The following is a 24,890-nucleotide window of genomic DNA, read 5'->3' on the forward strand; positions in this document are numbered from 1 at the left end:
TTCCTCTAAATGTGTAAAAAAAACTAGAACTGCTTTTATTTTTCACTCTCTAGTTTTCTGCAGACACGTCATTTGTATTCAAAAGAAATTGTGAAAAAAGACAAACTGTTAAAGGTTTAGACCGTTAGAATCGGTTTTAATTGCTTCGTGATTCATCTGATAACTTTGAAAATGCTTCATTATCTCATCCGTTGCTCAACAGGAACTTCCAACACTCTGACTCCAGTGCAGAAAGTGGGAGTTTTCCTGCTCACTAGTATTTGGAGTTGTGTCTGAATCAGCCTGTGTTGCCTCATTAGTAATCCGTTCACCTCTTCACAAACTTTTGGCCTGGATGAAAAGCAGCCTTTTGCTGTCATTGTTACATCTCTCATCTCTGTATTTATAGGCTGGCGGAAGCTAGCACTCTTCAGCTCTGACGCTGGCATCGCACTGCCTGGTGCTGCCAAGTCAAAGGGATTGCGGCTTTTTTTTCACAGCATTCGCATGACAGATGGGGCCCTCACTGGCGTGTGGGGTCAGTCAGAATTCATCTCTTTTCCACTGTCATTTTATACAGCCCCACATATACACTGTGTGTGTCCCACAAACACACATATCTGACGTTATCTTTTACATGGCCTTGCTCATCAGTTCAGTTTTCTACAGACAAATGCAGCAAAAGTCATCTGAGTGTATTCTGGTCATCTCAGTGACTTCCAAGAGAAATTAAGTTGATATTCATTCACTGACTGTATGAACCTAATATATAAATATTATTCTTTTAAGATATATTTAGGGGCCTTTCGGCTTTATTTAATAGGACAGATATAGCATGAAAGGGGCAGGGAGAGGGAGGGATGACATGCAGCAAGAGGCCGGGGGTTGGAATTGAGCCCACAGCTGCTGCAGCAAGGACACAGCCTTTGTACATGGGGCGTCTTCTCTACCAGGTGAGGTAATCGGCGCCCAATATTTGTATATAATCTTGCTTAAAATAGTGCTATACATACTGTATACTACTTATGATAAGAATAGTATCGCATTAAAATAACCCCAAATTTGTCACCAGTAGTAGTATTAGTAGTATTCACGTACACATCGTCAATTTACATCCACTAAAAGTGCTTGTTTTTGCTACTGACAGGTTCAGATTGTTATAAGTTTCAAAAACTGTATGGAAAGGATCCCTTCAGAGAAAAACCTTTTTGTTAAAGGGTAAGTTTGTTTTTGTTTAGCCAGAAACAGCCCTGAAATCACTATAACCAAAGCCACAGACTCATGTAAATAAACAGTAATGTCATCGTCATAAAAACACATTTCATTCAAAGTGGACGGAGACAAAATAAAAGTTAGGTGTTTAGGTACTTCTTTCTGATGTTCCAAAATAAACCCTTGTTCACCTAGTAAGATGTGAAAATACGCTGGCGTTAGGGGCTGTACACATGCCACGTCTTAAACCGCCTGGAAAACGCAAGGACGGGTGCTGGGCACTTCTGTGCCTCTTTTGAGCCAGCTTTCAGGAGTAAAGTGGCAGGTTGACCAAGCAATCTTAACAAGCATTGCATAGCCTATTTACCTGAAATCCTGAATGCAGATCTGATCTTATCTAGGCACTGTCTGTGTTTAGGCCTGTTATGGGCACATCGTCCGTGGAACAGATGTAAAGCTCTGCCAGCCCTGCACCAAAATGACCAACTTTTCCATGTTTATCACAGACAGATATTTCCGGAGGAAGGGAATGATATTTGTCAGCTGTGATCGGTTGGTGGTCGTCACATGAAATGCGGTGCATGCCGCTGCTCTCCGTTTATCTCGGGGTGCAGCCGTCGCTCCCTGAAAAATAGGGGTTTGGCATGGCTGCCATGCATCTACATTGAAAACAATTAATTTGAGAGCGCAAAAAACACAACATATGTACGACCCCTTACACACACTAAAATCAATGTTTATTTAAATGGAGTCTGGTGGGTTTGGTTATAGCAATTTCAGGGCTTTTTCTGGTTTAAAGAATATTACTCTTTAACAAAAAGATCTGTCTCTGTAGGGATCCTTTCCATAATATTGTCAGACACTTAAAATAACAATCTGAGCTTGTCAGTGGCAAAAACAAACACTGTAAGTGTATGTAAATTTTAAGGCTAAGCACGTGCCCTGAGTGGTTCCATCCAAGCCATGTTTCACCACTGCTGGCTGCAGCACTCTCACTCAATACTCGACAGGTTTTAAAAATTTCACTGAGTCCCTTAGACACAAAAACATGGGGAAATAGGTTGAAAAATATCCTAGTGAGTATTTAAAGGATTTCAGCAGTAAGACATTTGACCAATTCTGTATCTGGTGCAAGGCTTGTATTTTGGCAGCACCATCTCAGTTAGATTTAAGAGCTCTTTATTGGTGAAAGTGATTTAAATGTTAAAGTGAAGTGAGGAATAGAAAGGTCTAAGAGATGAGAGCAGTGCTGCCTCACCCCAGTGATATTTTTGTGTCATTAGAGCTTCCCTTGGGTATGCTGCTCAGTATAAATTCTCACAGCCTAGTTTATCTGAAAAGCCATGATAAACTTTATCAAGAGTCTGATAGAATTGGGTTGAAAATATGTTGATGGATAAATTGATCTAATATTAGATCAGGGGTCTGAAATAAAGGTAATCTAATTTAATAAATGGGTCTGATAATAAAGGTTTTTGACCTTGCCTTATCTTTGAGCACAGGCAGATACGCCAGCTATTACAGCAACAGTATGCAAATAGATTGTGATCATTATCAGGGATGCTCTCTGAACTCAATTAGCAAGTATGATCTGCTGATAACTTCCATTAGCATATATGCTAGGTGTCTGCGGTGTGCATCATCTGTCAGAGCTCAAGTCTGTGCGCCAAGGCTGCAGGAAGTTAGCTGATTTTAAAGAAAATTAACAAGCAACCAGAGTATGAAAAGTAAATCCTCTGTTGTCTGTGCTGAAATGTAAATGTACAGCACAGCCATCAATCAGCAGTAATGGGGCGATTTTTCTGACACTGACAGTTTGATAGAGCATATTTATCATAATGATGCCATATGTATACAGTATCAGAATGACTCTAATATGTAGGAGGCTCTACGCTGCTTTTGCGCTGCCTAATTAAAAAGTTAAAGGATCTCCGAGCTGCATTTTTGTCTCCTTAAGCAGAAAATAGGGAAGCCTGTGATTTTTGGAGATGATTAGAGCTACCTTGATTTCCCTGCTGAACTTTAGATGAAGAAAAAAAAAACAGAAAGCAGTAAGAGGGCAGGCTGTTTTTAGGAATCACACATTCCTAGGGTGTCCACAGAAATGCTTAATGTCTTAGCTGAAGGCGTAAAGCAAACACTAAATCCGCTGGATAAGTCTTTGATTACATTTACAGTAGCAGCTTAAATTTCCCAGTCATTAGCATTTTGCTTGTAGTTGTAATGGAGTAATAAGGAACTGGTTTGTCTTTGTCTCTCCCTCTGCATCTGCATCTTATTCTCCCTCTGCAGCATAATGGCCGGCCGTCACAGATGTTGCAAGGCAGCCAAGCATCTTCCCTCTGGCATTTGGCTTTGTTAATAATGCAAGCTCTAAAGAGCAGTGGTACCACAGACTGTTATGCAGTTATGCAGACAGTCCTGATTCACACTCATATCGCTGTGTCTGTGCAAAGAAGATTCCCTGAAATCAATATGGCAATTAATTACAGACTCCACGGTAATTACATCTTTTTTATGAATAATTCCTCTTGGACTAACTCAAATACAGACAGAGTGGAGCTTTTGTTAGTATATCACATTTATTTAAGGACCACAGTTTTAAAATTTCATACTTTTTTAGCCTCACATTAACAAGATATATTCCAAAGTTCAAGAAATTATCTCTGAATGCCTTTAATCTTGTTTGAAATGGCCTTTTTAGAGTGTCTTAGTCAGAGCCCACTGTGAGGGAGAGTATATTCTATTTTCATCCGCCTCATTAAGTTTTTCACTTTAATTAATGGCAGGATGTGCTCACAGAGGAACTGTCCTGTCTGTTCGTTAAAGCCCATTATATGTCTGAGCTCGTGCAGACTGCTGGCTTCAAATAGGCTTTTAGGTAATAGAGTTTACATTGTCATGTGAACTGCAACACGAGAGAGAGGAAGTCATAAAACATGTTCATGGGAAAGTATTTCAGGTTACCACAGATCAGTCATGTTGAGAGAACAGGAGATCCGCCAGCATCGTCAACCAATTGTAGTGGAACCGTGAAGGAGTGCTGCTACTGGAAAGAGAGATCAAGCAGAAATGGTTGATTACAGCTGCATTTTGCCTGTTGAGTCATATTTAGCCAGAAGCTGTGAAGAGTATTGATCTTGCTCTTTTCCTCACTGTGTGACCCAGCAGTGGGAAATGTGTGCTACCTTGATAATGTCTGTAGACTTGTAGAGCTATCGGTGATTATAAATGAGTTCAGTTGGGCCTGTCTCATCCGTCAGCTGTGAACTAGCGTTGGTTAATGTCAACAATATAAAGGGATACTTTGCAGATTTTCAGCCTGCTTTGTATCATAACAATGTGTGTCGTATGTGTGAATGAACTGAGGTAAACTTCCCTCCATCTTGCCAGCGCCCAAATCTCCCTTCGCATCTCCCAGCTGAAAGCATCCAGGAGACATGTTTTGTGCTGTGCTGCTGTTTTGTGCTACAGATTGTACTTAGACATTTTCGTAATCCCGTCACCATGGTCACAAAGAGTATAAAAGCGCATCGAGAGAGGGATCCGCCTTGCCCTCAAACTGTAAAACTAGGCATCACTGATCAAATACAATCAAGATTCTGCTATTGTATTGTTTATCTCTTGACTAAAATGTCTTCAGAAACATAATTTAGTGCACTGTTTGGCTGTAATATGAGAATTTGAGAAGAGGAAGTTAAAACTGTAACATTAGGCAGTGCTTATCAAATATGAACAAAGGTTCTGTTACTACATTGCCTATTTCTTGCCTAAAATGTTTTCAGAAACATATTTTAACTCACCGTTTAACTGTAATACCAGACTGTTTGTAACCAGCTGGCTGCCATGTTGTTTCTTGTGTCAAAACAGACAAGTTCACATTAGCTGTGCATACTGTATAGTACGCAAAAGAAGATTTAGTATGTCAGAATACATAGTATGTCAAATGCAGTACGCCAAAAATACCAGGATGCTCTCTGGTATCCGAACTCCGTAAGTGGTGTTCGTTTTATCTCCAGAGTAACAGATACAAAAGCATAAGGTCAAAGTTGAGGGCGTAGCGTCATGAGGAGGTACCATGTCCTGATTGTATGCATACTGCGTGCAACAGTACGGACTTTTTGAGGGCAGCTGCGGTACCTACTAAAAGTAAAAAGAAAAAGTATGCGATTCGGAATGCACCCGTCGTCACCCACCAGCGGGAGCATTTATTGCTTCCAGTCTGGTGCAGTGCATTTTGGTAGTTGTAGGATTTCTACCAAGTAAGCAAATGCCACAGCCCTTTACTCAGTTTTCTGTTGTCATGTAGCACCATTTAAAAAGTATTTGTCTCTCTCTACTGCATAGGGAGCCCCAGTTTCATGGGAAGACCATCGTTCCAGCAGTGAAATGGTTCTTTAAGTTGAGTTAAAACCACAGCCCTCGCCTTTGATTACTGATGATTCATTTCCATGTCTGAGCATTATACTACTGATTAGAGATGGTACAATGCAGATTTAGGTTTTGTAGGTCAGTAGTTGAGCCTGTGGTCATGAAGATAAGGCCCATCCTTTTTATTTTTCATTGATTTTTTTTTCCATTGGAAAATACCTGCATATTTATTTATGTATTTTTTCAAAGGACATTGGTTCACTCCTCTGTCCTGATGCACTGTAAAGCTGTGTTTCCCGCTGCTGGCAGACTTCCAGACTTATTTTCACATGGATTCTTTGTTTGTTGATTGCTGAAAGTAAATGTATTGTATTTCTTTATTTCATTTTATTGTTTATCTCATAGAGCCAATGCACAGTACTTTTTTTTCACCAGATATTCAGTGGCTTAAAGCAATTTTTATCTGACTGTGGTCCCATAACAGTGTGTGATGCTACAAAAACAGTTGCTGTTAAATGAAAATAGTGCACTTCAAACAAAACACATCGTTAATACCAGTTACTGATACTAAAATGCCAATTAATACCAAAATTAAAAAGGAATTGTAGTGCCTAACTAGCCCTCATAACATCTGCAGGCGAAAGCATAATTAAAGCACAAAATAAAAGCAAAATTAAATAATTTATAAAAGAGAATTTCCCCTTAGTATCAATGCAGTCTTTAAGATTGTCCAGTGTAACTGTTCTGAGTATCCCCAAGGCATTTCTTCAGTAGTCACCTGTTTTAATATTCAAAACAAGCCCCCTTTTTTATTTATTTATTTTTATTTTTTGAAAATTAAAAATGATATGACATATTGAGCAGTAATATTTCTTAACCAACAGGTGCAAAAACAAAAATGGAAACACATTTCAGCATTAGTCTAGTGTTAAGCGTATCAACTATATTGACGTGTTCACAGCTGCAGAAAATTGAGTGAGGTGTGTAGAGGGGGGGAGCCTGTGCTCGTGCAGACAGGATGGTGGTAATAGGCTGTCTGAGTGCTTACGGGATGGGAGGGGGGGGGGTCTCCCACTCTGAGGCCAGAGAGCCAGAGAAATGCACTTCTAATGGCTTATTCAAAGGCGTTCAATGACAGTTAACCTTTCCAGCTAATGATTAAGGTGACTCTTAATATGTATCACACATCGGCCCCAGATAGCATTTAGTCAGCAGTGGAGATAAATGTGGGACATGAATATTGTATAGCTTTAAAATGCCCTAGATCCCACAGCATTGCCGTCTCAACAGTGATGGCTATTCCTGTTCAAGGTCAGTGAGACGGGGAGGCGAGGGAAACCCCAGCCCAGTCTCTACGCCAGTGAAATTGGAACCTTCCAGTGGGCTCAGGTGACTTACTGCCACACAGCTGAAACATAAAGTAAGAGATTCAGAGATGATGTGTGAGGAATTCCCACAGCGAGGCCCAGTTTGAGTAAATTTGCCTTCGGTCATGACAAACTGGGGAAGGATCTCTTGGAGCTGGCTGTGCAGCAGATGTCTGCTCACCTGCCAGTGTCAGTTACACGAGCGTTACATCTTCATGCCGCTTTATTGCCCGCTCATGAAACCTCTGGTGCAATCTACTTAAGTGGCTTTACAATTGTCCTTGTTTCACCTTAGTATATCTTTATATGCTGCCTAAGGCAATCATTTGTTGTAGTTTGTTTATTGATTTGTGTGGAAAATACTCACACCAACTAAAGTAGTAACTAAAATTGAGAAACCATAAGAACCTGGAGTGTTCTTTAGGTAAAGTAAGCCAGGTTATTGAATATGCTGTGTTGACGTTCTTTCTCCTATACTCGTGATAAGGCGTTTTTTTTTCTCAGTGGGTAATTCTTCGAGATTAGTACACACATTGTTGTATGGCTGGTTCCGCCAGGGAATGAAGTTAAATAGCGGATGGGCCTCTGACTCTGTAAGTAGCAATCATAATTCCCCTCTAAAAGCTTCATGCCACTTAAGTTATTAACATTTAATTCTGCAACATCAGAGTGGATTAACCCATCAGACAGTGTTCTCATTAAGATCTACTCATTGCATCTTTTTTCGGGAGTGCCTCAAGCCCTTTCTGTACCTCAGTCTGCCAAAGAGAAAGATTGAACCTGTGTTTCACCTCTGTTCTCTGAGTGCATATTTTTCACAAGGGCAAACACTCTCTTCTTGTCTGGCTTCAGCTTTAAAACTACTGTTCAGTCTACCAATTAATGAGTTCATATTGGGCAATTCTGAAGTGTATGATGTAAATCTTATGCCAACATCCAGGTCCAGTGCAGTAAGTAGTGCCATTTATTTAGTGTGGTAGATGGGTGTGCAATGTGCTCAACTTTTGGCAAATACAAGGGTTCTCATCAAAAGTCAATCGTTTTTCCCCAGCTTTAACCAAGGAGTTTTGCGGCCTACCTCTAGCCAGGCCTAAGAAAAACATTGCTTTTAATTTGTTTTTTTGTTTAAAGGAGAGTGTCACACAGATTTAAACTGAAAATAGACAAGTTTTTTGCTTTAATTTATAATTAAGAAGTAAATGTTGGTTGCTCAATGTAATGGCTATATAATAATGACATGTCTGCATTTAGATTAGGGCTGCATCTGACAATAATATTCATTGTCGATAAATCTGTCAATTATTTTCTTGATTAATCAGTGATTTGTTTGGTTTAGAAAATGTCAGAAAATGGTGAAGAATGTCGATCAAGTTTTCCCAAAGCCCAAGATGTCTTGTTTTGTCCACAACTGAGAAGATCTTTAATCTACTGTCACAGAGGAGTAAAATAACTAGAAAATATTCACATTAAAGATGCATCCCCCCCAGCAACTGGGACCATGAAATGAAACGAGAAACCCTCAAAAACAAAAACTCCATAAAAGACCGTGTGTATGAACATGATAATAAAAATTACATTTAATTCTTTCACAGGAGTTTAACTGAACGTTGCATTTTTTAAATGTCATTATTTTCGGTAAAGTGAACTTAAAATTTATCATCAGCTTTATCACTTGTGTTACTATAATAAACACATTGTGTACATTTGAGCATGTAATCGCAACAAGAATATAGAGGTCATTGCATTAAGGTGGTCAGAAGAATCAATTCCATGTTTTTAAACTATACAATCTCCATTAACTATACAGTTTTAACCAACCAAACAATGTCTTAACAACCAAAGGCCTTTGGTTGTTAAGACATTCTTTACAGCAGTGAACACATCATGTGACAGGAGGAGTGAGCTCAGCAATTTTTTCTGTAGCAAACTGTGCGCAGGTTGTTAATATTTTAAAAAAAATTGCATTGGGTATTGATGGTTCTCAAATGGTGTGCTGTTTATGTGATAACCACACATTGTTATTGTAATAGTCAGCTGGGCCTGTACAAGTTATAAAAAATGGAATGTAATTTAATTTAAAAAACCTTCACGGGGAACCTATCGGTTGCTGTTCATGCATGGGAATTATAAATGTGTGACACATCAAAAGCCCTGATTGGCAGCCAGTGTGAGGGCTAATGTCATTTAAAAGGAGAAAGCTGGGTAACACTTTACTTGAAGGTATCTACATAAGGGTGACATGACACTGTCATAACTATGACATGACACTGTCATGAACTTGTCATAAACATTATGTACATGTCAAACGTTTAGGACTGCTGTCATTAAGTGTCATTCAGTTTTTGTAATGACAAGTTGACATTGTTTTGGTTGTCTTGATTATGACAACTTGACATTAATCAAAGTGACATTACCAGAAGATGTCTTTATAATGACAACTTGACATTAATTAAAGTGACATTACCAGAAGATGTCTTTGTCATGACAAGTTGACATTAAATTTGTTTGGGATGTCCTTATAATGACAACTTGACATTAATTAAAGTGACATTACCAGAAGTTGTCTTTGTCATGACAAGTTGACATTAAATTTGTTTGGGATGTCCTTATAATGACAACTTGACATTAATTAAAGTGACATTACCAGAAGATGTCTTTGTCATGACAAGTTGACATTAAATTTGTTTGGGATGTCCTTATAATGACAACTTGACATTAATCAAAGTGACATTACCAGAAGATGTCTTTGTCATGACAAGTTGACATTAAATTTGTTTGGGATGTCCTTATAATGACAACTTGACATTAATTAAAGTGACATTACCAGAAGATGTCTTTGTCATGACAAGTTGACATTAAATTTGTTTGGGATGTCCTTATTATGACAACTTGACATTAATCAAAGTGACATTACCAGAAGATGTCTTTGTCATGACAAGTTGACATTAAATTTGTTTGGGATGTCCTTATAATGACAACTTGACATTAATCAAAGTGACATTACCAGAAGTTGTCTTTGTCATGACAAGTTGACATTAAATTTGTTTGGGATGTCCTTATAATGACAACTTGACATTAATCAAAGTGACATTACCAGAAGTTGTCTTTGTCATGACAAGTTGACATTACATTTGTTTGGGATGTCTTTATAATGACAACTTGACATTAACCAGGATGACATTACCAGAAGATGTTTTTGTCATAACAACTTGACATTAACAAGAAATGCACCTCTTTTTGTGTTTGTGACGAGTTGACATAATGATTGATACAAAGACATCTTCTGGTAATGTCAGTTTGGTGAATCAAGACAACCCAAACAATGTCAACTTGTCAATACAAAAACCATGTACATAATGTTTATGACAAAAAGCCTGCTTTGTTCAAACATGATACATTTCCTCTACAGGTTGTTACATGACTTTTGTTGTGAGTTCAAGTGTCGCACACCCTGGTGAAGGTGTGAACATGGATATTTGTGGGCTTAATAGATCAACAAGCAAAATAGTTTGAGTAGGGAATGCACAGAGTCGTCTGAAAGTGACCTTTAAGCCAGTGGGTGTCTTTCTATAGACTGTAAATGCCTTTATTTTAAGGTAGAAAAAAACCTTATCACATCAGTAAGAAGACTAGATCCAAACACTTTCCTCTTATCTTTCCAGAGTGTTCCTGCGGGCCATTAGTCAGTATGCAGCAGTGTTGAACAAGAAATTTCTGGATCAAACCAACTTTGAGCTGCAGGTAAGTACTGAACCATTGAAGCCTTTTTTTTTTTTTTTTTTTTTCTTTTTCCAACAGCCTTGATAGCAGCGCCCCCACCCTCCCAAAGAGGCATGTTCTTTTAGTCATTTTAAGTCCTATTAACAGCAGCTTTGGATCATCACTTCACTGCAGTTTCGCACTGAGGCAGTTTTTAATGTTCCGGATGCAGCATTGTTGGACCCTCTGAATAGAGAAAGAGAAAGAAAAAGATCACTGAAGGCAGTAGACATAAAAATTGTAGAGTGGGAACATCAATTACTCCGTAATGGCCGGCAATTTGATGTGCATTTCAGAATATTTTAACCTGCTCCTCCAAAATAGAGCAACTTTTTTTCTTCTGCTTGCTTTTTAAATGTCTGACATATGGGAGAAAGTTAATGTTGTCACCAGCTAAGCTGCTGAGCTTTTAAAGCCTTTATGGATTGATTATTTTAACTGTGTTTCAGTGTGACTTACAGCACTTGGAGACTTCTTTATGGCGAATGAATAAAGCGTTGAATTTTCTTTACTTTAAACTACAGCCTGATGGTGTAAAGATAATTTATCTGGATAGAATTACACAGACATTTTTACTGCTGTAGCTTAAACAGTCATGTATTTTTTGCTTATGGGTATTGTCGTACAAAGTGTCTACTCTATATCCTCATGAAGACTCCTGTTTTGTGTACATGAATGGTAGGGATGGGAATCTAGGGACCCTACTGATTTGAGTCTGATTTAGAGGGCTACAGTGTGATTATAAAAATTGTGATCTGCTTCATCTTTACAGCAATGAGCAAACTGTACCCTTCCTTAAGACAGCTGGCATTTACATGTAAAAGGGCGCGTATTGTAGGGAGACACCACTGCAGTAATGGCTACTTGTTTACTTGCGGTACTTCCCAGTAGCCTAAATCACCGCCCTCTCCAACCACTGGGACAGCTTCCCAACACATGAGCACACCCATCACATCTAAACCTTTTGACTAAATGAAACTATAAGGCCCTCCAGCCAACACTGAATGATATTGTTGTGAAACTGCTTTTCACCTGTGAGTTAAATGCTGTTTCATTCTTTCAACACCTCACATTTTGTCTGTCTCTGTGTCAGCTGTGGAACAACTACTTCCACCTGGCTGTAGCCTTCCTCACCCAGGAGTCTTTGCAGTTGGAGAACTTCTCAAGCGACAAAAGAGCCAAGATCTTCCACAAGTGAGTGCAAGTGCTCTCTTTCAATCCACAGGGCGTACTCATTGCACACCGACACAGCTCAAGCTCCCTCCGCAGCATGAGAAGGGTTTATATAATTCATCACACGGAGGCTCGCAGGGATACCCAACACACCGTGGCTCCAGTGGAGGCTGCTGTAGTTGTTCGCCCTTCTGAACAAAGCAGAGCGGCCTAATGGTAACTCCAAGGGTTATGGAGAGCACATGAAAGCCCAGGTATCAGACAAGGCTGGGAATCCCCTCTTGAGATGTAGCTTATGGTTCGTCCTCCCTCAGCAGATGAAGGGGACAAATGTTGATGTCACATCGCACAGAGTTTTTAAGCCACAAAGATTTGATATTTATTGCTTATGAAAATCTACTCTAAGACCTATCCCTCCTCTCAGTTATGAGTTCAGAGGTGGTTTTGTTTCCCGTTCATCCACTGCCTGTGTCTACAAAAACCATTCATCTACATTAGTATTTCTCATAGAGTCTGGTAATGCAGCCAAACGTGTAAATGCTTTCTGGGCAGACTTGGAGCATATTGGCTCTCATCTTCATTTGGAGGAGCTTTTGTCACTAAAGCATTCATCATGCCGGCCCGTGCCTGACAGCGAGACTCCTCGTTGGTCAGTGCTTTATTATCGGACCTGATAAGCTCCCACACAAACAGCCAAACACAGCAAACAAGACGTTCCCAGCCACCCCCACCCTGCCTTTTCTCCACTTGTCAGCCTTGCCCCGAAAAACAGATTCACATACACAAGAACTGCCATTCCTGGCTCAGAAGAGGACTGATCTCTGCCATGCTATTTCCAGACTGTTTATTTGACATTCCCAAATATGTCATTCAAACACCACCAGGTAGCTTCCAGAGCAATGGAAGAGGATATTATACAGGGTTTGCCAATTTCTCTTTCACCCACTTTTTCTGCCTCTAACCGCCCACTCTTTCTCTCTGTCTCTGTGTCTGTCTCCCTCCACCTACAACTCACCTTCTCTCTTTTACCGCGCCGTCTCTGCATCCCGTTTCCCTGTGTGCTGGCGCATGAACTGTCAGTCCTGCCTGCAATACCAATTATTGTGCTTCGCCTGGGAGCAAAGAACAGAGGGGTGAAATCAGAGTTGTGTCGAGCGTGGCTCTTTAGCATCGGCTTTTCTCCCTGCGTCACACACGTCTCCCAGTGCTGTTTGCGAGGATCTGGACCATTAGTGGGGTCTGTGTGATCCTCATTTCCTTCTCACATTTACATCAGGACACTGGCAACAGGCTAACATGTCGTTACAGCCTGAATAGGAGGATAAATGCATCTGTGTGCAGCTATGCCGTGTCTCTAGACTGCAGCAACAATGTAGATGGATACAGTGTTTTCTGCCAAAAATAATACAAAATTAAGACCAAAGTTTTAAAGGTCCAGCGTGTGGGATTTATGGGTCTTGTGTCTTAAAAATAAGAGACGGCATGTTTTTGTTACCCTAAAATGAGACGTTTATATCTACATAGTGAGCAGGTATTTTGTATTTTTGCGTCAGTCACCATAGTTAGCAGCCACTTCAGGATGATTTTTTTTAATGTGAAACTGCTTTACTCAGTGTTTTTAGTGGTTTAAATCACCTGTTTCGTTTGTCTTAGGGGGGAATAGACATTTGTGGATAGTTCAGCTCCCAGTAAAAAACCTCCTGAACATTGAACACTGAAGGAATCCTAATGCTTGCCGCATGAGAGAAGTCTCAGCAGGTTGCAGTCTGCGATCCTCATTCCTATGTGCCACTAAGTTCCACACACTGCTCCTTTAAAAAACATAATTTGTTTTTATTTATTCATGTAGAAAGTTCTGTCCAGAGATGAGGAAATGCAGTTGCACATACACATACACACACTGTAGCTTGGTAAATGAGCATGCAGCAATGTCATTGTCATGATATGCACAAATGAGTGATGAGAAGAGGGAGTGTCATATTGTCAGGTTTTGTGAGTATCTCACACTTGCTTTGCTTCAAGCTTTGATCACATCTCATCTGCTCTTACAGGCCGCAGCTTGTCAATCACTTGTGTGTTTTGTTCTCTCTCGCTCTATCTGCCACCCTGTCCGCATTGCTTTTCCTCCATCTCCTCTGTCTCCATCATCTTGTGCTTCTACATCCATTTCCTCCTCTCTCCTCCCAGTCTTGCTCTTTGCCCTCTTCTGACCCAGTGGCATTACACAGCACAAGCTGCCAAGAGCCCCAGATCCACTCGCCGCTCACCGCTGTCCCTCTATATTCTCCCTCTGTTATTCTTAGTCAACCTCTCCGAGAGCTTTCCGCCCCGCAGCTGACAGGTATGTGTTGTAGGTCCTGACAGCCGACAGTCATAGCTGCCTGTCTTGCTGCCTACAGGAGTGTGACAGAACAGTACCTTGCATCTGCCTCAGCTCAGATGAGGACATGCTGCCTCCTCAGCAGTCATCTGCATGCCCATATGTAGAGACAAACCTGCATGCTTCCACTGGCACACATGCATGCTCTGAGAACAATCGTATAGAAACAGATGCACGCAGGAATAAATTATAAGACACACTCGAGATGCAAAGTGTGGATGAGGGGCAAAAACACTCAAAGATGTAATACATAATGCATGCAGCTTTACAGTAATTTATAGAGGCAGGCATCTTTTTATACTTTATCATCTTGCCAATACTCTGCTTAAAGCTCAATCCCTGGGCAATACTTCCTCCCTTTGACAGCTAAATGTGGTAAATTGTTTTGACCTGGCCAGACTACAAAGAGGTGACGCAGCTCCTTCGCTAAAGATTCTTTCAATGCTCTTCTCCTTTCTGTCAAAATACGTTAGTGTGTCTTTGTAAAATATTGGCAAAACAATCATTTGGGTTTCAGGATTCCGTCAGGGCTCCAGGGTGCTCTGAAATGTCACAGTGTGTGAAGGGGCCACTGAATGTATATTAATTAGAGGTCAGGAGCGGTGTCAGGCTTAGACTTCAACTTCTCATCTTTTTCCTTCTCTGCAATGTCATACCAAGGTGTCATGCCATCATTGTGCTCGGGAGAGGAGACTGTGCCTCCGTGCCTCCATCAGTCACTCAGTGTGATAGTCTGATGTCAGACAGGCCTGGTTCTTGGCACGGGCAAACAATGCAGTCGCCTGCAGCGCCACCAGCTGGAGAGGACATGAGACTTGGGGGAGGAAAAAAGTTATCACCACATCTAACCTTAAATGCCCCTCAAAGTGGTGTCAGATATTTGATTTATGGGGTTTTAGATGCATTGCTATTAGAGTTAAGCATGCCTTCGATTTACCATACTGTGGTACTGATGTACACCTTAATGAACTGGATGTTGTTAGAGTGAGTGAAATCAGAAAGGCTGTGATTAATGTCTCTCTTTTTTTTTTTTTTTTACATTCGAAACTTCTATTGTGGTTTTCTAATGAATCTTTGAATGTCGGTGGCCATATTTTATTGTATTTTAAAGGTCCAGTGTGTTGGATTAAGAGGGATTTAGTGGAATTTAACAGTGTGGATTGGAGATTACAACTAGCTGAAACTTCTCCTGGTTAGAATTACTTCAGTGTTCATTCAGGAGCTGAATTATCAACAGAGGTCGCTTCCTTTCCAAAACAAATGAACCCAGTGGTTTACACTTGTAAAACATTCTGCTACACATCATAATAAAGCATGTGACAAAGCATGATAACATATTTATGCTATGGCAATATGACTCAGTTCATATTCGGGTCTGATAAGTCAGTGTTTGAATGCTGATGTAGAATTTGAATTTCAGTGTGATGAATGAAGCTTCAAAGCTGTGGACTATTCGGTACAACCTTAAAGATCAGCAGTATATTCATACAGTCACACACACACAAACACAGTCAATGTTCAAAATACAACATAAACTAAAATCGCATAAAGAGAGGCCACTTAAGGCCAGAAAGCGCTTTGCAGGTTGCAGAATGCGGGGCGCACCGCACTGTCTTTTTTTTTTTTTAAATTGAATTCCACTAGTGAAAAAGAAAACAACAACAAAAAATGCTGCGCTTTTTTATTGTTGCCAGGCAACGACGCCAACACATCCTTACACTAACCTTCCCATTGTAATCAATCTACAGTTTTTTTTTCCCGCAATAATAAGTAACTCGTTCCTAAAATGTTGAGGCAGAGGGTACTTGCTGTAGCTCTGGTTGAGGGTGAGAGGCTGTCAGTAAATAGTTTGCTGGGCACAGGGAAACAGAGATCTGTGTGGGTACATGAGACCCTAAAAAAGAGGATGGATCATGGGGAGTACCACCAGTGTTTCCAGGCATATTTTAGGATGACTCAGGGGCAGTTTGACAACCTGCTGTCTATCGTTGAGCCGTATAGCTCTGGGTATCCAGCAACCGCTACCAAGAGTTTCTTCTCTATTGGTCACTGACTGTAAACTTGGGGCCTTTTTCTGCTCTGAGTTGAAGTTTTTTAACTCGAGTAGTTCAGAGCGCTCTGGCAAAAACGCCAGGCAAATAGATCGCAGAAACTCAAGGCACCTCCCAACACAAGAGCCCCATCAAAAAGCTTCATTCTCATTAAAGTCAATTACAAACAGCTGCCTCCAGCTGCTAAAATGCTTTCTGTGTGATCTGGGCCTTAATCTGATCTGAAACCAGTTAGCTACCTTTTGTACAAGATTTGAGGGAATTTCAACCAAATAAAACAACAATTACTCTACATTACCCTGCATATTAAAGTGATGTGTCATTTTATACACACATTTCAAGCCAAATGAGTGATTAAACATATTAGAGAACTGCATGTTTTAATACATTTCTCCATAGACTCTGCACATAACTTCAGTTTTAGTTGTCCGTTCAGCGATGCAGCCACATGGCTTGGTTGAGAGCAAGGACTCTGGGGGTTTGGCACTGCTTCCAAACAGAACCACAATATTGCGGCTCAGTGCAGTAATTCCCCACGGTGAGCCAGCAGTGAAAATACATCTGATTACATCTCAGCATGCTATGGCAGGCCAGTGGAAGTATGGTAAAAACAGTCAGAAATGGCTCTCTCAGGACTGTTATCTCCATTGTGTTTTCTATATTCTTGATCTTAAAACAATTTCAGGCTTGAGCTTCTCTTCTTACTTACCCATTGTCCAATGATTTTTCAAATAACTAAATCCATTACTTTGGTTTCATGTGATCGTTTTCACAGAACCGGTCACACTTTCTGCCCCTCTGCCCACTGTTTCCACTCCTGTTAGTCTCTCCATCATTCACTGTCTGTCTTTCCCTCTCTGTCCTTTTACGCTTCACTATTTGTCCTCCCTGTGACCTGGGCCTGTGTAGCAGGCAGGAAGACGGGGCTCCAAGCTGCCGTGGAGATTGGTTCACGACCTCGACATGGCAGAGCTGATCAGCTTACAAGCCCTCATTCTGAAAAGGGAGACAAAAAGTCAGAACGGGAGTGATCCTTCCAGCTTCTTTTGCAAATCTTTGTTTTATATAAGGGCTCTTGACACCCCAAGTCAGCCTCAGCGAACTAGTACCAACGGAGACTGTCTGATCCAACTCTCTGGCTTGCGTCATCTGTCCTCTGTCAATTACATATACACATAGCAGAAGTCAGACCACAGCTGACAGCCTCCTAACTGCCGGCATATAGATATGTTACAAGCTTGCATGACTGGAATAAATTCATTAGTGTGCATTTGTGTTGCGAAGAGCATCACGGAAAGACAAAAAAGTCACTCACCAGAGTCTCATTCGATTCTTGTGCAACGGCCATCACTCAGGGATAGATGAGGAGGGACTAAAGAAACTGCTATCTGTCCTTTATTAAGCTTTCTGCAGGAGGACACATAGAGAGCCATGTCTTATACTTGGCTCAAAGGGGCACAAAGCACAACACAGCTGTCTTTGCTTGTGTCAGACCAACGCAGATTTCATTTTCATGGCCAGTGCCCACACTTTGTAAGCAGCAAATGTATTTGCCAGCAGCTGTGCGCCCTACACATGAGTGAGTGTAGTCAGGTGCACTGTTTGCATATTGCTGTTTTGAGGCAGCAGAAACAGTTGCATGATTGACAAACAAAAACCTGGTCTAAAGTCAAGGGTGCAGAATTTGACTGCTCTTTAAAGGGGGCATTATTCAAATAGTAAGATGCCTCTACAAAGGCAGGTTCACAATAGGCACATTGCTTCTAACATACAGGAATGCACAGGTGGGAAAAACAATAATCCATCTTTAATGAGGTAAATAAAATGTGAACGTAGCAGAGAGCAGAGCAGAGTTGCGGAGCTGCTGTCCAACCCTCACTAATCAATCAATCAATCAATCAATTTTATTTATAAAGCCCAATATCACAAATCACAATTTGCCTCACAGGGCTTTACAGCATACGACATCCCTCTGTCCTTAAGACCCTCACAGCGGATAAGGAAAAACTCCCCAAAAAAACCCCTTTAACGGGGGAAAAAAAAAACGGTAGAAACCTCAGGAAGAGCAACTGAGGAGGGATCCCTCTTCCAGGACGGACAGACGTGCAATAGATGTCGTACAGAACAGATCAACATGATAAATTAACAGTAATCCATATGACACAGGGAGAGAGAGAGAGAGAGAGAGAGAGAGAGCGAGAGAGAGCGAGAGAGAGATATGCAGGTAATGACAGTATCTTACAACAACATTAATGGAAGTAATAATATTATAGTTATAGTTCTGGTTACTGCGGTACAATATGTTGAAAGTATGTATTAATACCTGGCAGTATACATGTGGCATATACAAGAGGCACACTGTGCGCATTAACACACGAGGAGCAGCGTGACTTCATTGATCATTTCAGAAGCCAAAAGTTTAGTTTGATTTCCCCTGTCAAGTTTAAAACTGCAGTTTTAGTTTTGCTGCTTAAATGTCCCACGATATTTGCTGCGTGACATCACTGCTCTAACTTCATTACTCTGAAAGAAAACCTCTTGCTTCTCCAGTTTGCTGAATCCACCATGTAAATAGCAAGTGTACCTGGCTTTAAAAAGGAATGGGAGATGACACTGTAACACCCAAAACACACCTAAGATTAATTAAGGGACTAAATACAACCCCTTTGCACCCAAATTTTGCCTCCTTTAACTAACAAAATTGGAGTTGGACCCTCAGTGCACTTGCTCCATGCATTTTAAACAATTCGCTATAAACCGTTAAAGAATAGGGCCCATCGTCTTTAGCTTGGTCTCTGCACATATGGACCTCCATCAGAGCACAGCAGCACTCAGAGGGGCTGTGGAATGAGCCGAGAACAGAAGAAGACACGTCTGATTTAGTAAAACAAATTGATAGCAACTGTCACCCAGTTATTGTTTGAGTTGCATCTCACTGCATTCACTGTGTTACAGATGTCCACTGGAAGAGGTTAAAGAAGCAGCCTGCTTTTCAGCACCCATATATGTGTTGTGTTTAGATCACTTTTTTTGGATTCTCTTTTTTTCTGTCACCTTAGCTGAAATCTTATATTAAAAAGAAAAACACTGACTTTGATTGTAGACACTGTAGCACAGCTGGAACATGACAAAGCCATTCATACATACAGAATATATTACATTTCTTTACGCACCTAAAGTTGTTAGCAAGTCCTTTTTGTCCTTTATAATGCATAACATTTCATCCTGTTTGTGTTTCAGGTACCAGGACATGAGAAGACAAATTGGCTTTGAAATCAGGGACATGTGGTACAATCTAGGTAATTTAACCGACATCTTGTGTTATTATTTTTCATTTTCTCTTCTTGCCAAAGAAAATTATGATTTTCTTTAATAATAAATGAATGCATTGATAAAAGATCAGTCAAACAAACTTCGCAGTACAAGCCAGCAATTGACACATGTTGATTCTTGTTTATGGTCGTCTGCAAACTACTCTCGTTAGCAGTCATTACAAATCAGCTCAGCAAAGAACAGCAGCTAAATATAGACAACCATGTGTTAATTAGCTTTATGTTGTGCAATGAGAGAGTCAATTCTCAACAGAATGAGACTGTGGTACAGGGATTGTGGTGTTAGATTTGGGCACCTGTGCCTCCCTCAAAGTCTTCTCATTGTAACCCACACCATCTGATCCCCTAATTAGAGCTTTCCACCAGATTAGATTGACTCATTCACTGTTTTTTAATGAGCTCTGTGCTATTTTTTACCTGAGGTGTTTAGTTTGAAGTCATTAACCGCATGAATGTCATGGAAAATTCTTGATGAGAGACTTGACAAACACAGGGAGGCAGATTTTTTATTTCTTTGGAACAGCTAATTTTAAATCTGCAGCACATTAAGGATTATTCATGCCCTGTTAGGATCAACATGTTGTGCTCAAAACAGATTTTAGTCTACAAATGAGTTGTGTGTACTCTGCATTTATATATAAATGTCCTTTTTCCCTCTCTAAGGGCCCCACAAGATCAAATTCATCCCAGAGATGGTGGGTCCTATCCTAGAGATGACGCTAGTCCCCGAGATTGAGTTGCGAAAGGCCACCATCGCCATCTTCTTTGACATGATGCAGTGCGAGTTCCACTTCACATGCAGCTTCCAGCGGGTGCGTGCTCTGAAATATGACAAAGCATGAGGACTGTAAGAAAATGACTTCATGAGAAGTCGTATGTGTTGGTGTGGGAAACGGTAAAACAGAAAAAAAAAAAAAGTTTTCATAGCCACAAGCTTATTTGTAATTCTGCAAATCTCATTTTGTTGTGCTCCGATTATCAACAGTCACGGTAAGTGGAACTTAATGTAATGCCCCGTTACAGTGCAAAATGAAGCCTTTCTGCATGAGGAAATCCGTTTGGCTACAGCTGTTCAGCCATGAGATGTCTCAGGCAGTTTTCAGCTTTGTGATGTTTATGTGGGCGCGCAAAGTATGTGATGCTTATTGTGCTTGGATCAAATTGTGAAGCAGCACAATGGCTACATGTCTCTGCTGGCCCTTGTAGTCGTGTGAAGCATGTCATAGTTTAACCAATATCGTTTCCCTAAGTGAAGGGAGCGCTGCTAATTAAGTCAGTGTGTCACTCAGGATCTGGCTCATTGGAGGTGAATGCCACAGTTTTTCCCTTTTAGGGAGACACCCCAGGTGAACAGGATAAAAAAGATATCACAGGGAAACCTCCCCAGTTGATGACTTACATTAAAGGTCCAGTGTGTAGGATTTAAGGGGATATATTGGCAGAAATGGAATATGAAATATGTATGTTGTCTTTAGCATATAATCACCTGAGAATAAGAATTTTGTGTTTTCATTACCGTAGAATGAGCTGTTTATATCTACATAGGGAGTGGGTCCTCATCCACTGAGTCCACTATGTTGCACCACCATGTTTCTACAGCAGCCCAGAATGGACAAACCAAACACTGGCTGTAGATGGGGCCATTTGTGTTGTCATGTCACTGTAGTTAGCAGCCCCTCCATGATGGGCAACATTGGAAAAATACAGATTTTTTTAAGGTGAACTTTATTCAGTGTTTTTACCGGCTTAAATCACTGGGTCAGTTTGTTATGAAGAGGAAGACACCTCTGCAATAATTCAGCTCCCGGTAAAAACCTCCTGAACATCTGGATCTAGAACAAATGTAAGCACACATTTGCAGGCACTAGGCTAGCGGCCCATCTCTGACCAGCTAAACAACATTGGAAAAACACTGATTTGTAGTGTGCAACTGCTTTATTCAGTTACCACCGCACATGGTCCTTTAATTTTGAAGAGGAGGAGACCTCTGAAGGTAATTCAGCTCCCGCTAAAAACCTCCTGAACAATGAACACTGAAGGAATTCTAACCGGGAGATGTTTCAGCTAGTTGCAATGTACAATCCTCACCACTAGATGCCACTAAATCCCCCTAAATCATACATGCTGCTTTTTTAAGACAGTTTTCTCAAACTGTATTTTTAAATATGCAAATAAGCGATCATCCGCTTAAATCCACTCATGAACTACAATAAATTTAATCAACTCTGGTGCCAGGCTTCAAACTCGAACAAGAAATGAAGAGCATATCACCCCATTTTTGCTAACGTGCACTGGCTCCCAGTGTGTTTTAGGACTGATTTTCTGAGTCTCTAAATGGTTTGAGACCAGCCTGCATTACTAATTCTTTGTCATTTTATCATCCTTCACGGACTCTTAGATCCTCTGCTGCTATTTGTAATAAGAAAAAATAAAATTGCCAGCTCAGCCTTTTTTAACTGTGCACCCGAAATTAAGGAATTCTTTACCCAAGGCCTGAAGAGAAGCAAGCTCCGTGAACATTATTAAAAGACAATTGAAAACCTATTCAGTCAGCATTGCCTTTAAGAACTGTTAATTTTCTGCAATTTTATGTGCATCTTTTACGTGATTAATCCTCCATATGCCTTCTTATGTATTCTGTTTGTAGCATATCTGTTTGTGCTGCCTCTTGTGTTTGTTATCCATGTAGTTGCTTGGTTTTATTGTTCAGTCTTTGCCCTTTTTTAAAAAATTGCCCTTTTTTTATTCTCATGCTCCTCCTTTTCTTGTAAAGCACTTTGAGCTACACCCCCTGTATAAAAGGCACTCTATTACTAATACTAATTATAATTATTATATCATGCACTAATTAACATACATTTCTACAACAGATATTTGGATAAAGCCAGGTTCAAAATTCTTGTTTAATTTTGACAGAGGGAACTTCGTATATTTCTTTTAATCACTCCAAAATATTTTTGCCATATTTTAGGAATACAACCTTATATAAGTGAGATTATGAATGATAAGAACAAACCTTTTTTTTTTAACCTTCTGTAAAAAAACAAAAAACAGCAACAACAAAAAACAGATGGAATAAAGATTAGAATATGAGAAAACAAAATTTTGAGAAAATAACCTTTGAAGATATGAATTGTAAAATTATACTAAACTAAACTAAATATATTCTACAATTGAAATATGATATAAGATAAAATATACTACAGTTGAAGAGGGGATAAAAACTAATAAATATCACTGTGAAACTTTTCCAGCTGGTTATATTAAGACAATTATTACATTACAAGTTTTCTGATTTTATTTTAACTGAATATGCAAATAAGGTAGTATACAATTAAATATACATTTTTTTTTTTAGCATAAATTAAATACAATATCCGAACTAAAATAAATCTTAATTTGTATTTTGGACATTTTCTTTCCACTAATCTAAAAGAAGACATGTCATGAAAGCAAAACAGCTCAAAATCTAAAAAAAAAATACTAGTACTAAAAATATACTAGTGCATTAAACAAGCTGTTTTCACCTGGGGAGTCTGTCATATTCCCTTTACTGGGTCTCTCTCCTCTGCTGTGTGTTGGCTTAACAGAGAGCAGCATTTATATCTTTTCTTACTTGGCTGCACTCTCCTCACCTGTTCTGTGTTTGTGTCTGGCCAATACCCGAGCAAATAAAGAAGTCAGGGAAAACTGGTTTGTTTCAGCACAATAAAAGCTGTTTTTTTTTTCATACAGCTGCTACATACAAATATCAGAGAAATTAAGTCCATGCATCACTGTCAGAAGCCGCAGCAACAGCAGAGCAGAAGCAACGCGGATGTGTCTCATGATGCAGCGTTGTTCTGTGTTCTAACCAAATTTATACAGATAATAATAAGATAAGAGAATAATGAATGGCAGCTCACAGCCAGCCGGGCTGCAAGAGAGGGACGATTAAAGTCAAAGCCCAGATCGCCTCGGCCAAGCCTCGACATGGAGAGAGAGTGAGACAGAGAGATGGCGTTAATTAATTGAAAAATTAGCTACACTGATTATTTACGCCTGCTCTGTCTAATTGCAGTTTGAGAACGAGATCATCACCAAGCTGGATCACGAGGTGGAGGGGGGCCGCGGAGACGAGCAGTACAAAGTTCTCTTTCAGAAAATGTAAGTGCTGATTAATGGGCAGGATTACGCCTGAGCCTCTCACAAGTAAGGTAATGCTAATTGCAACATGGCACTCCTCAAAATAATCACAGTGTGCTGATGATCACACGACTATCACAGCTTGCCACCATTTGCTTTCAGCGCAGTTGGATGTTAACTCTGATTTAATGGGCAAAAAAAAAATGTTATTTCTCTCAAATCCTTAGTGGCACGAGTCTGACATTTTGAACTGTCGATGAACCTCTTATACATGCTTCACATTTGTCTTCCTCTCTGCCCCTGGCGTCTCTTCCTCCGCAACCCCTGTCCAAACAAACACACACCAGTTTACTGGAGCACTGCAGGAAGCACAAGTACTTGGCCAAGACGGGCGAAAACTTCGTCACTCTGGTGGTGCGTCTGCTGGAGAGGCTGCTGGACTACAGGACCATCATGCACGACGAGAACAAAGAGAACCGCATGAGCTGCACTGTCAATGTGCTCGTAAGATTCTTTTTCCTCAGTCCCTGAAGACACACAAACCCAGTAATGATGACACATACAGACATGTGGGGAAATGTATCAATCACTCTAACAACAGTTATCAACAAGATCTATATTATCCACACGCAGGCATTGTTCGCAGGTTATTATTGCCAATAAAATGAACATTACAACGTGCGACTACCCACAGTGAAGGAAAAATAACAACCACATGTCACAGTGCATTAAGATGTTATCACAGAGCAGCTCACCTGAGACACCCCTCCTCTGTGAAGTGACATTTCTTCTCGGAGCACTGAAATGTCAATTTTGTCTCACGTGACTGCCGGCATCGAAAAGACTACAGGCCTGTGGCCTATGTTCAGCATTTATCTGAGTCATGCTCTCTCAGTGCCGTGCCAGGTTGTGTAAAATGTAAGTTTTCAGTTTTAGCCAGGGGAGCATTGTGACTCACACCAGTGTATTCTGAAGTCAGCCAACTTACTTTTCTTTACTTTTATGTCTGCCTGCTGCAAGCCAGGTCATTGGTATTCATCCATATTATAGAAAATTAAGTTGTCACACTGCCAAAATATTATTCTTTAAAAGATTAAAAAATAATCTACAGTCCAGTGATTTCTGAAGTTATGCAATGTAA

At 40.3% G+C, this 24,890-nt stretch overlaps 1 protein-coding gene across 1 annotated transcript in view; it reads left to right on the forward strand.

The window, feature by feature from the left end:
• dock1 (dedicator of cytokinesis 1) overlaps positions 1-24,890 on the forward strand; it is a 292,979-nt gene that overhangs the window by 216,732 nt on the left and 51,357 nt on the right. Inside the window, 6 exon segments of the mRNA XM_049564198.1 lie at positions 10,592-10,670; positions 11,782-11,882; positions 19,533-19,591; positions 20,288-20,436; positions 23,685-23,770; positions 24,097-24,253. Coding sequence (XP_049420155.1) covers positions 10,592-10,670; positions 11,782-11,882; positions 19,533-19,591; positions 20,288-20,436; positions 23,685-23,770; positions 24,097-24,253 — 631 coding nt within the window.

This window comes from Epinephelus fuscoguttatus, linkage group LG20 (assembly GCF_011397635.1).
Source record: "Epinephelus fuscoguttatus linkage group LG20, E.fuscoguttatus.final_Chr_v1".
Lineage (NCBI taxonomy): Eukaryota > Metazoa > Chordata > Actinopteri > Perciformes > Serranidae > Epinephelus > Epinephelus fuscoguttatus.